The sequence below is a fragment of the Acomys minous genome, assembly GCF_964271855.1.
Source record: "Acomys minous genome assembly, chromosome: 12".
In the NCBI taxonomy this organism is placed as follows: domain Eukaryota; kingdom Metazoa; phylum Chordata; class Mammalia; order Rodentia; family Muridae; genus Acomys; species Acomys minous.
The window spans coordinates 101,365,918-101,379,519 of record NC_140493.1 but is presented as its reverse complement, the minus strand read 5'-3'; the positions used below and the strand labels follow the sequence as shown (position 1 = coordinate 101,379,519).

General features: G+C 45.5%; 1 protein-coding gene across 4 annotated transcripts in view; it reads right to left on the bottom strand.

Moving 5' to 3' along the window:
• Nucleotides 1–13,602, bottom strand: part of GNA13 (G protein subunit alpha 13) — a 62,880-nt gene that overhangs the window by 26,333 nt on the left and 22,945 nt on the right. For all 4 annotated transcript variants that reach the window (XM_084751406.1, XM_084751405.1, XM_084751407.1 and 1 more), the window contains exon 3: nt 2,353–2,403. In XM_084751406.1, coding sequence (XP_084607532.1) covers nt 2,353–2,403 — 51 coding nt within the window. The remainder of the gene's footprint in view (nt 1–2,352; nt 2,404–13,602) is intronic.

Genomic DNA, 13,602 nt, shown 5'->3' with positions numbered 1-13,602 from the left:
CTTTTCCACAAGTCAGGCTTTTTGGCAACACTCGAACAGGAGCGGTTTTAATACTTATCTTCATGGTCAGAATATTTTACAAAGTCAAGTCCAACCGTGACTTTACAAGCTACCTGCATGTTATGCCCTTCCAAGGGCTCAATACAGAGTAGGGTTTCCATACATTTAGTGGGAGTTCTTGGCTTGTCCTAAGCTCACAGAATGGGCGATAAACTGCAGCACAGCCAGCCTTACTCTCCTTTCCACAGGCTGATTACATAACTGCTTTTCCCTCTAGATGGGGCTTCAGGACTCTACTCACCCTAAGAGTTTAAGCATTGAGTAAGCACAGCTGCCTAGACTATTTACTTACAAGTGTTTCTTGATGGCCTACTTTGGGCCAGGCACTGTACTAGGCACCAGGGACTTAACTCTTACAATCATTACAGAAGCTTCTTTAACACACACACACACACACACACACACACACACACACGCACGCACACGCACACACACGCACACACTCCTTCATAACTCTGAATAAGTAGGAAGTCCTGATCCTCATGAAAGTATGGGCAAAAGACAAAGTAACCATCAACCATGGTCTGTGCAACAAAGAAGCCAGGGCTGATCTGACAGGAAGAGGATGACAGCTGTGTAGGCAAGCCTGACAGCTAGCGCTGAGGTGTGCAGGAGGAGTTTAAGGTCATCTCTGACTAGACAGTAAGTTCAAGTGTAGTCTGAGCTATAAGAGACCTTGCTTCAAAAACCGCCCAACACATAATAGAATTCCAGCAACAATGAAAAGAGGACATACATGAATGTTAAATAGGGTGCTTAGAGAAAACGCTTCCTGAGAAGCAGAAAAGCAGACCAAATGGGCTCTGCTTGAATGTAAGAAAGCACTCTTTTAAAAAAATCATTATCCGGGCATGGTGGGGCAGGCCTTTCTAATTTGCCTGGGAGGCAGACACAGGCGGCAGATCTCAGTGAGTTTGAGGACAGCCTGGTCTACAAAGCAGGCTCAGACCTATGTAATGGGACTCAGTCTCAAACAAACAACAACAAAAATCAGCTGGTCTGGGGTCTAGGGAGGCTGCTCTTGCAGAGGACATGGGTTTAGTTCCCAACATCCACATGGTATCCAGGGAATCCAACATCCTTTTCTGTGCTCCTGGAGCACCAGGTAAGGCTGAGGTCCTGAGTTTGCATCCCAGAACCCATGTAGAAAAGGTGGGTGTTAACAGAATGCTACCTATAATCCTTGAGCTGGAGACAGGATCCCTGGACCTGCCTGCCAATCAGCAGTATGGACAAATGGGTGAGCTCCAAACTGAGGGAGAGACCTTGTCTCAAACAACCGAGGAAGACACACATCAACCCTAGCCACCTCAACTAGCATGCACACATGCATCCTCCCCCTGCATGCACACACGTGTGTACACACACACACACACACACACACACACACACACACACACACACACACACCCCTAATGCTTCCCTCCAACTGCATGTATGATGTGTACAAACTAAGTTAGAAAGAACTCAAGTTCTGGGAGATTCTTATACTAAGGGCTAGAATTACTGATGTGTGCCATTACACTCAGTAGGCAAATTCATGAAGGAAAATGTGGAAAATGAATGTGCTAGTGTAAGCAAATGCCCTTCTGTATGCTCTAAGCCCACAGTGTGTGAGTGGCCTCCCTGCTGCAGCGTCTTCAGTGCCTTCATCATTATGCTGGCATTGAGAGAGCCAGAGGCTCATTTAACACAAAAGAAATCTAAGAGGAAGCAAAGGCAGTAGCACTAGATTTGTGACTAACAAATACCTTTAGGGCAAAAACTCTAAGCAGTGAAAACTCTAATTCCACTTCTTGGATGTTTGCCAATATGGGGAGCAGACAGTAGCATTCGCTCTGCCTACTATCAGTACCAGAACGCCATGAGCCGGCCTCAGCCCAGTTGAATCACTAGCTCTGAGGAAAGCACTGGGAAGCTAACAGTCTCCTTCCAAGGGTGACTCTCTTACCACAATATCTTCAGTAGGCCTCAAGAACAGAGCCTCATTTCCCTGAACACTCCCAAAGGAGTTTTCTGCTACAGAAAACCCAACAGCATTGAAAAACAGGAGATAACGTGTAATCTCATTTTCAAACACAAATCTCTTTTATGTCATCAAAAACTAGAACTCTGTCAGTGTTTATAGATACTAATCATGTTTAAAGAGGATGAATCAGGCCACTGCCACCTGAAGAAAAAGAAAAGGCAGGCTGCCTGGTATTTTTTCTAACTTTCCTAACAAATAGAAGCAACACTATCTCGATTACTGCTTCCAAGTATCAATGATCAGAACATTGTTTTCAAACTTACCGGTACTCCAAGTTTATCCAAGTTATCCAGGAAATACTTCACAGACTCACCCTGAAAACAAGAAAAAACAGGAGGGCTTAGATGTCACACAGTTCATGTTGTACTGTGGGGCTGTACATATGGTGCAAACATAAGTTCACTTAGTCACATTCAGGGAAGCTGAGGCCGGGGGACTACTAAGTGTGAGGCCAGGCCAACAACAACAAAAATAACGAAAGCAAATAGGAAAGAAAGAGACTTTGACAAATACTAACTTGAAAGCAGTACTAATGGGACAACCGACTGACGGTGGAGCTGAGTGGTGCACAAGGCCCTGGGTCAGCCCTCAGCACTGTAATAAACAAATCCAAACAGCCCAGTAAGTAGCACACAGTATGCATTGGGTATGTCTTGATGGATGACAGAAAGACATTTACTTGCTCCTGTACCTGACCTTCGACAACAGGTTAGCCTGACCGAAAGAAAAAAACAAGCCAGACCAAACCAAAAAGCAATGCCTAGCACTACAACAATGTCACTGCAAAGGTTTTCAGGTCACTGTAGAGATATTTGTTGTGACACTGAATTTGATAAGTCTGCTTCCCTGAAGGCTGGTCCCTGTGATTATTAGTAAGCCTACCATGAGCTCCTCACTCTGCGGTCCTGTCACTCTAGAGCCCTGTCTCTCCTGTGCCCAGAATGGGTCTTCACCTGGCCACAGCTCAGCGGCAGCAGACACTGATCATCTGGAACACTGCAGATCACTAAGTTTGAAAGCAAAGCTTTCAAAGGTTGGCATGCTTTATTTTACAGTATTTAAAACGATATTGCTATCAATCCTGTCAATGTTATCAAGTGGTGCACAGATTCGGGTTTCCTGATATTCTACCACCCTGCGCAAAGCTCAGGCTCTATTATCACTAGCAACAGGAACCAAGGCGATTTCCCTGGAAACAGTGGGGTGACCAAACTGTCTGAACGCCAGTCATTCCTTAGGCAAAAGCAGCATGCCCTGAAAAGAAGCTCTGGAGCAGCGGGAAATAAGCCTAGTCATCCTTCAGTTTCTCAGGACAAGCATCCATTTCCATTTCAATCCACGTGTATCAATCAGAAAGACACTCAAAGTGAAGAGTGAACCCAAGTTGCCATCTTACTGTTCAATCCAGGGCACTCTTCAGTGAAACTAGTCATGGTTCTGGAGCATGTGTCATGGCCACATGCACTTCTAGCCACAAAAACAGGCGGATAGAGAACACAACCAATATGGATTGTCCCTTTTCCTGATGTACAGATGGCTGTGAGCTGCCTGATGGGGTGCTGGGAATCAAACCCGAGTCCTCTGGAAAGCAGCCAGTGCTGAGCCATCTCTTCAGCCCCAAGAGCCCCCTTTTCAGCCTGGGTACATCCATCCCCTTGAACAGTCTGTGTCGTAGGTTTAGAACCCCTACAACCCCCAAAACACACAGTGACGGCACTAAGCATCGTGGTAGGCAGAGCAGTTGAAGTGCTTGAATTATTTGCTTCAGGGCAGAATCTCCAGAGGGACCTTTCAATTTTAAGGAGATTTCTACAGCTGAATGAACATAAATGGGGAACTGAGCATAAACATAGGATGGGTCATTTGTAAGTGTCATTTACTGTTTCCCCCTCTATCTCTAAATGGAAACACACAGCAACTTGTGTTCAAGGACCTGGTAAGAGTAAAATGAAGCTGGACGTGGTGGCGCATGCCTTTAACTCCAGCACTCGGGAGGCAGAGGCAGGCAGATCACTAGAGTTCAAGGCCAGCCTGGTCTACAAAGTGAGTCCAGGACAGTCAAGGCTACACAGAGAAACCCTGTCTCGAAAAACCAAAAGGGGGGGGGCGGGGGAGAGTAAAATGAAGTTGCTGTAACATTGATATTTTGGAGTAAAGAACAGGGACTGTGCGACAGGCTCCTGACCTTCAGTGATTAAGCACACATACACAAAACAGAATGTGCCAGAGTCAATATGTGTGCACATGTGTGTCCAGGAGCTTATGCCCGAGCATATGGACACAAGCCAGAAGATGGTGCTGGCTATCCTCTCGCCCTCTGTCTAGTCCTTTTTGAGGCAGCTTCTCCCTGTACCCGAGGCTTGCGTTTTGTAGGCTTGCCTGGAAGCCAGCAGCCCCAATGATCCTCCCGCCTGTGCCCCATGCGGAGCTAGGGCCTCTGGTTTGTTATGTGGGCGCCTGATACAAATTCTGAACCTAGCAATTGTACAACAAGCATGTTTAACTGCTGAGCTGTCTCTCCGGCCCTGAGTTTCTCTCTCTCTCAAAGGCAGGGTTTCAGTTTTTAACAAATAGCTCTACTACTTTCTTTTCTGCCCCTCCCTCCCTTCTTTCTCGGAGGTAGGGTTTCACTGAATAGCCTGGACTGGCTCTGAATTCACAGCAGAGCCTCTCAGCCTCACAGCTTCCTGTACCTTTCCACAATCATGCCCACAGTGGTTCTTCTGACAGAGCTGAACATTTTTAAGATGCCTGCTCAAGCTCTATGGTTCCTCCTCCCCACACAGGTGAAACCCCGAGCTCACTCTCCAATAGAGTATAGACAACGATGAAAGACGCCGACTCGTGGCACAGCCTGTAATCCTGGCACCTGGGAAACGGAGGCAGCCTGGGTTATGTGAGCCCTGTCAAAGAATAAACAAAACCAAAAAAGAAAAGAAAGAAGCCCCACGTTCAAGTCAACAGTAAAGGTTCAACTACAAAAAAAGCATTAGTATAATTTATCTCCATAGATAAGTGGAAGTCAAAATACCCTGCCCTGAGTACATGAGCATTATCTGAAGCAGCAGCCTCCCTTCCTCACAAGTAAATACTTACACTACCCTATTGTTTGAGAGGGTTTACAGAAAACCGTGCACACATCCGAATGGAATTACAGAGCCATACAAACCTCTTAGAAAGCTAGGAACATTATGACCTATAAAACTTTTAATGGCTTCTGCTCTGTCCCAAGGAATTTACTCAGGAAAACAAAAGGATGCACACAAAAGGACAGCTAAGCAGGGAGTGATGGCCACACTAGAGGCTCTGGAGCCCACACTAACTATCAGCTTTAGAGTCAGTTTGATGTCAGATCCTGTCTCAAACAGTACCCCAAAAGGAATAAATAAATTAAGTATCATTTACAACAATAAAATTTGGGACATTATTTTTCCACATAGACTTAATAAAGAAATGTGACAAATCTGAGTATACTTATACATAAAATATTGTAAGTTATAAAATACAATTATTTGATATCACTTCCACACACAAAATACTATTGAATGCTAAAATGAAGTAGTGGATTATAAAGTCAAAGCCCACAACCTGACCTAATGGAAGGTATTCTTTAGCTTTTGTTCCTGCAAATGGGGCCCAATACTCATGTGGTGGCAAAGCCTAATGTCAGGGTCTTTACTTATCCTACATGGCTAAATTATTCAAATGTTTTCATGATCACAAAAACTGCGGTCATTGTCTGTTGTATGTTCTTGTTGTGTCATTAAAAAGAACAAAGAAGCCGGGTATGGTGGCACACGCCTTTAATCCCAGCACTTGGGAGGCAGAGGTAGGAGAATAGCTGTGAGTTCGAGGCCAGCCTGGTCTACAAAGAGAGTCCAGGACAGCCAAGTCTCAAAAAACAAACCAAACCAAACAAACAAACAAAAGGAAAAAAAAAAGCCTTAATTCTATAGCACATCTTGATTCTAAGATTGGTAAGACTAGTAGCTCAGCTATATTTTAAGTTAACTCCTTAAAATATGGGCAAAGGTAATATCTTTTTTCTGAAAATGCGAGAGCTATGCATGGTAGCTAATGTCTGCAATGCTGGCTGCAGAGAGGCTGAAGTTGGGAGGCTAGCCTGCCTTATGGGGCAAATCCAAGCCAGCTTGGGATATCCAGTGAGACCCAGAGGAAGAAGAGAGAAGGGGAGAAAAAAGAAAAATAATCATGTCATGTGTCTTTTTTTGGAACTACCAATACTTTAAATGGTTCAGTGTGCATGCCGCTCTTCCAGAGGACTCGGCTTGGTTCCCAGTGCCTTCATCCAGCAGTCAACAGGCACAGCCAGTGGCTCGCAAATAATTTTCACTCCAGTCCAGGGGCTCTGAGCCCTTCTAGCCTCTGTGGGCATCGGCACTCACATGCACATATCCACAAGCGTAATTAAGAGTAAATCTTATAGATTTATTTCTTTACATGTACAAATGTTTGCCCATATGTATGTATATTAGTGTAGCACATATGTGCATTACTCACAGAAGCCATGAGTGTCAGATGCCCTGGAACTGGAGACACATATGGCTTCAGCTTCTATGTGAATGCTGGACAATGACCACACGGGTTCTAGGAATTAAACCTGGATCCTCACAAGAGCACCAAGGGCTCTTAACTACTAAGACATCTGTCTAGCCCCAATAAAACTAAATCTTAAAAACAAACAAACAAATAACCCTACCCCCTCACCCTTTACCCACCTTCCTGCCTCTGTCTTATTGCTGGGGTTTCAGCAAAGTGCTTCCCACACCTGAGTAAAGGACTCATCTGAAATTCTGTTGGTCCAAATTAGTCAAAAATCTCAGGAAAACCAAGTGGTAACGACCCCAGAAAAAGGCATGTATCCCTCAGACAAAAAACAAAACAAAACAAACAAACAAACAAACCCAAAAAACCAAACCCTCAAAAGAGACAAAACCCAGTCATCCAGGGCTACATAGTGAGATCCTATCTCAAAACGGAGGAGGAAGAGGAAAAGGATGAGGAAGAGGCGCTGGCAATTGTTATCAAAGCTCAGCTTCTAGTGACTCGACTGGGAGTTAGTTTAATCCTTTGTGCGTTCCAGACTTTGAAATTCAATAGTTTAAATTCCTTCACACTTAAACATAAGGATGGCTTCTACTGTTTCCAGCCTTGCCTCCTCTCCTACCTCAGCCACACCCACTCAAGGACATAACACATTCGGTGTTACTCTTGTGGCAGATATACTTTGTTAAAATTATGCCTCCAATCAAAAAAGTTAAGTTGGGGCTGGAGAGATGGAGCGATTGGGATTCGTTATTCCTCTTCCTCTCCCGCCATCTCTTTTTTGACAGGGTCTTGCTATGTAACCTGAAGTCAAGATACTCCTGTCAACATCTCTTGAGTTCCAGGAATTTTTATCAGCAGAGTTTACATTGTATTAGAGGGGGGGGGAGGGGGAGAACCACAGAGAAGACTCTTTTTTATGATCTCAAAAAAGTTAAAAACACAAAATGTGTGCCATCTGCAGTTTCCCCACAAAGGACACGGACACGTGGCAGTGGTTCCCTATGAGGGGCCTGGGCTTCTGCGCGTCCCTGCTGGATGTATCCAGTCCTGGGTGCTTGGCATCTGGCATCTGGCATGTGAGAGGCGAGAATGAACTGCTGTCACTAACTAATTTTTCTAACGATCTCAGAAGTCCTCGAGTCTTCTAGTTTTCTTGTGTCTTCTGGTTTTCTAATTCTGATGTGAAGGAAAGAAGAGAATCTGCATTCCTTCTCTAACCCTGTGTGAGTGATTTGACTTAAGTCTCCAAACTTCTCTAGGCCCCAATTTCCCCAACTTCCCCTTGAAGTAAGGCAAAGAATTGAGTGGTTCAATAATCACTCCATCTCTGTACAAAGTACACTGACTTAAAGTTAGAGTTTCCTGTCAGTATAGGTCACATTATTGATCTGGATTTTGCTTTTTCGTCTCACTATTCAAGTTATGCACCTTAGTGTCTGTACAAATACAACACAGGACTTCATGGGGTACACAAAAATACTGCAAGCTTGAGACTTGCTGGTCCTAACTTGAAATTGGGGTAGCTTTTCTCAGTCCATTTTCTACTACTAAAAGAAAATTTAAATCGAATTTCAAGTAACAGTCCACTGCCTAGTTAGGATGAAACCCTGTCCTGAAAAACCAAAAAGACTTGAATCTCAAGGTGCTTTATGCCACCCCTACTTTTTTCTCTGGAGAGCAGTGAGGTGACTTTGCATCTGTGGTGAACTACTTGGTGGAGAGCAGCGTGGCGCATGGCTTCTAGTATCTTTCAGCTTGTGGACAGCTAGGCTCCATCTGAATAATGGCACTGTGGCCTGTAGGCCTGGGTTTAGTCCCACACTTCCTGAGGCAAGGTCATTGTACACCAGTGGGCTTCGGTTACCTGCTGAATTTCCAAATCATATCAATTTTATCAAGGTGTTCCTAAGCTAGAAATAGCTATGTTGTTCCCACTCCCAAGAACCACTTGTTAAAACATACTTTCTTTGCTTATGAAGACACAACACACCAGGAATCCAAAAGCTGAGAGCCTAAGTTAGGAAGGACTTCTTCTCATGGCACCTACTGCCCAAGTGAGGGATGACCACTCTACACACCCAAGACAGCCAGAGGACAGACTGAGTGCGTACTGTTTTCTGAAGAATATTGAATTTTAGCTGGAGAGTCTAAGAATATACAAGAAGAAATTACCTATTTTTGGAGAAAAACATACTGAAAATACTGGCATTTTATGCCAACAGGAAAAAAGTAGAGAGGTTAACAAGTAGCAGCTTTGCCTGTGATCCCAGCACCCAGGGAGGCAGGCGGATCTCTGTGAGATCGAGGCCAGCCTGGTCTACAAATCAAGTCCAGGACAGCCAGGGCTACGTACACAGAGAAACTCTGTGTGTGGGGCGCAAGTGTTGGGGGGCGGAGAGTAGTGGCTTTAAGCCTTAGCCAGGGTTCAGTGGCTAAATGCACTTGTTGAAGACCCAAGTTCAGATCCCTGAACCCAAGTCAGGTGGCTCACAAGCACCTGGAATTGCAGCTCCAGGCAATCTATTGCCTTGATGGGAACTGCCACATACGTGGCGCAAGTACACACAAGTAAATCTTTATTCTAGAATGCAATTTGGCAATATGTAGCAATGCCTTTTAAAGACTGTCATTAGAGTAATACTAACAGAATCTGTACAACTCCAACCATAGTAGTACATTACTTTTGACAGAGAACCACTGGATTAGTTTTGTTTATCTAGACTATAGATCAGAGGTCTGCCCACAGACGATAGTAGCCCACAGGCCAAACACAACCCACTGCTTGTTTTATGGCTCATTTCTAAATGATTGGGAAAAACATAAAATGAGTGTTTTTAAGTGTAAAATGGTATGAAATCAAATTTCAGGGTCTAAAAATAAAACTATACTGGTGCACAGCCACACTCGTTTCCTTGTCTAGCATCTCTGGCTGCTTCCACAGCTGCTGTCAGAGCTTTGCAGCACTGAGCCGGGAGTGGTGGAGCACGCCTTTAACCCCAGCACTCGGGAGGCAGAGGCAGGGGTATCGCTGTGAGTTCGAGGCCAGCCTGGTCTACAGAGCGAGTCCAGGACAGCCAAGGCTACACAGAGAAACCCTGTCTCAAAAAAACAAAAAACAAAAAACAAAAAACAAAAACAAAAACAAACAAAAAAGCCCAGAGCTTTGCAGCACTGCACAGGGCACTGCGGAGCACAGAGAGGGAGTTTTAAGTTGAGAATGCTCCAAATGGCACCAGTATTACCACTCCTCCCCTCCCTCCCCTTCCTTCTCCCTCTCTCCACCCCGCTCAGGTCCAAGAAAGGGGTGCCACTCACTGCTGGGGAGTTAAGTCTTGTTTGACTGCAGTAGGCAGACACCTCTGTCCAGAGATGACAGACTGCTAGCTTCTCAGTGGCAACAGCTACTCAGAGCGGAGGACAGCAGGGACAGCCTAATGACCAGGTGGGCCTCTGTGAGTTCCAGGCCAACCAGGGCGACACAGCAGGGCCCTGTCTCAAAACAAAGCCAGTAATAAATGATAAGGAGCAGACTAAGGATTTCTAGGGCTTCCCTCCGTTCTTTCTGCATTTACTGGCAACAGTGCTAAGCAGCTGGCTGTCCGAGTTTAAGCACCTGCACGGACTGTACCTGTGAGCAAGACATTCTGCTCAATCAAGTTGAGACAACACTAAATCGGTGCAGCTGGCACTGGGCTCTGATGAGGGTGGGGCGAGGGGAGTATGAAGAGCAGAGAAGGAAGTGGTGGGCAAACACACACAGCTGTGAACCAGCTAGATTCTGAATTCCTCACCAACAGGTACTTTGTGGGAAACATACACAAAGGAATTTAATTTGCTCTTGCGAACTTGCATATCAACATGTCCAGAAACCTTAGCCAAAAACAAGAGTCAATACTCATCTGGGAAATGCAGCTCAGTTGGTGGAAAGCTTTGTCTAGCATGCATGAAACCCTGGGTCCGACCCCCAGCACTGAGGTGCAGTGGCACCCAGCTGCAATCTCAGAGAATCAGAAGTCCAAGATCATCCTCTGCTACACAGCAAGTGCAGGGCCAGAATGAACAAGTGAGACCCAGTCTCAACAGACAAAGCGCAGAAGGACAATCCAAGTGAGTATTCTGACATGCCCTATACAAGTGCAGTGTCTCAGGAGAGGGCTCACAACCGAAACACAGGTTCAGTGGCTCAAGAGTGGTGTCAGCTTACTCAATTTCTGAGCATGGCGAGAGAATGTACTTCCTTGTGGACAAGAACTACCCTTAGCCACTGCTGCTCAACACTGGGTTTTGAAATCAGCTTTGGGAAGAGTAGATTCTATTCTTGAAGGCGTTCACCCTAAAATTATAAGGCACAACAGCCTGTTTTGGAGAAGCTCCGGAAAACTCATCTCAACAGCTGGCATTATGACCGACTCTCTAGCAACGGCAAACTTCATACACTCCTCTGTGGTCAAAGGGAAGTGAAAGCCCATCCACACAAATTTGTGAAGCATATCCAGTTCCAAACTCCCAATTCCTGAAGCATCCTCTGGTCCAGATTCACACACAAACCCCATTTAACTGCAAATTAATGCTTTGCCCCGCCTTCTAGAGAAGTGAACTCGTGCAATGATGGCACGCTAAGCATAGTAGGAAAGGTCTAGAATTTTTCTGAAGAAAATCTGGGCCCAATGAGATCACAAGCTCATGGTGTCTCCTACATGGTGTCTCATACAGTGTCTGTCTACACTTTCCTGCTCTGAGGATGGAGCCCAGGGCCTCACACATGCTAGGCAAGTACACTACCACTGAGCTAAAACATCAACCAAAGACCTTTGCAAGGATCTGATGTGTACAAATGCTGACACATCATCATTAATGGTGAACATTTACAGCATCCACATGGCCACTCACAACCATCTCTAATTCTAGCTCCAAGGGATTAGAAGCCCTTTTAGTCTCCAAGGACACCAGGCACTCACATGATGTACAGACATACATAAAGGCAAAATACACATACACATAATATTAAATAATAAAATAAAAAACAAAAGTGCAATAAAAAATGCCAAGCTACTACGAAACTGGGCTAGAAATTTAATTTACTTTTATTTTATTGTAAGAGTAGATTTTAAGCAACACTGCATATTCTTCATAATCCACCTAAGACATACTCACATGCACACTCACACACAAATCAGGACTCCATCTGAGTTTAGGGACAGCCTAGTCTAAGATGAATGAACGGAGGCTGTAGAGTCAGACACAGGCTTGACATTGAGAAGCTCACTGACTGGGAACTGATATGGTAAGGTTTTCAGAGAAAAGTCTGGGAACAATGAAGGCTCAAGGGTACAATGTACTTACATTGCTTGGTTAAAATCTTGGCTTGTGGTGGGGCACACTGCGATCCCGGGACAGGCCGAAGCAGGAGGGTCTGTGTGGTTAAAGCCAGCTGGCAGGCTGGAACTATACATATAAAGACCTTCTCGACTAAAGAATAAATCCAAAACTAACTGCCTCCCTGCTTACTAAGAATCACCTAGAATGGGGGGACAACACCATCCTCAGTGATGAACACTCAACTAGTGAGCCAAGTACTTAGTCCCAGGGAATGAGAGTGGCTCCCGTTTTTCTCTTAAAGATGAGCCCACAGCCAGGCATTGTGGCACATGCCTGGAAACTGCAGCACTTAAGGTTAGACAGGAAAGATGCTGTGAGTTCAGGGACAGCCTGGACCACACTACACAGCTGAGCACCAGCCCAACTCAGGAAAAAGAAAGGCTTCCCTGTGGTTCTTGCAAGTGCTGTGCTTCTTCCGTCCTGTCCCTGGCACCAGTGCCCGACGCATCTCCTTCCAGTCCTCATCTGAGGCCCTCACAGGGCAGATGGAGAGATTCCAAGCTGAAGAGTCTACAGAACAGCTAGCCTTGCCCACTTCGGAAAACCTGAGGGTTAGAGGTTACATGGTTTATCCAAGACTAATTTAGGGGATAGGAACTGAAAGAAAACTATTTTAGTAGCAAGAATTGAAAATCTTGTTTGTTTGTTTCCTAGTAAAAATTAGTTCTTAAGCCGGGCATGGTAGTGCAGACCTTTTCATCCCAGCACTCAGGAGGCAGAGGCAGGTGTGTGTCTCTGTGGGTTCGAGGCCAGCCTGGCCTACAAAGTGACTCCAGGACAGCCAGGGCTCTCGTCACACACACAAAGAAACCCTTCTTCAAGAAATAAAGGAGAATAAACCCCTACCCAGATCTAGCCAATGGACAGAACATTCTCCACAGTTGAGTGGAGAGTGGGGTATGACTTTCACATGAACTCTAGTGCCTCATATTTTACCACGTCCCCTGGAGAGGGAGACCTGGCGGCACTCAGAGGAAGGATAGCAGGTTACCAAGAAGAGACTTGATACCCTATGAGCATATACGGGGGGAGGAGGTCCCCCTCCGTCATAGTCATAGGGGAGGGGAGTAAGGGGAAAATGGGAGGGAGGGAAGAATGGGAGGATACAAGGGATGGGATGACCATTATAATGAGAATAAATTAATAAAAAATTAAAAAAAAAAAAAAAGAAAGAAAGGAGAAGCCGGGTGTGGTGGCGCATGCCTTTAATCCCAGCACTCGGGAGGCAGAGGCAGGCAGATCTCTGTGAGTTCAAGGCCAGCCTGGTCACAAAGTGAGTCCAGGATAGCCAAGACTACACAGAGAGACCCTGTCTCGAAAAATCGAGAGAGGGGGGGGGGGGAATAAAGGAGAAAGAAGAGGAGGAGGAGGAAGAAGAGAAGGAAGAGGAGGAGGAGGGAGTCAGGTCTTGGAAAACCATGAATGAAGCTGTGCCCGTGTTTATTCCTTCTTTCCACTGGCGATGCCCCCCAGCTGCCCCTGCCCTCAGGACTATCCTTCTGTTGTTTGCACTGAGGGTTTGTACCTTTCAAAGCAATTTGCTTTGCTATATGGTCCTGTACGGA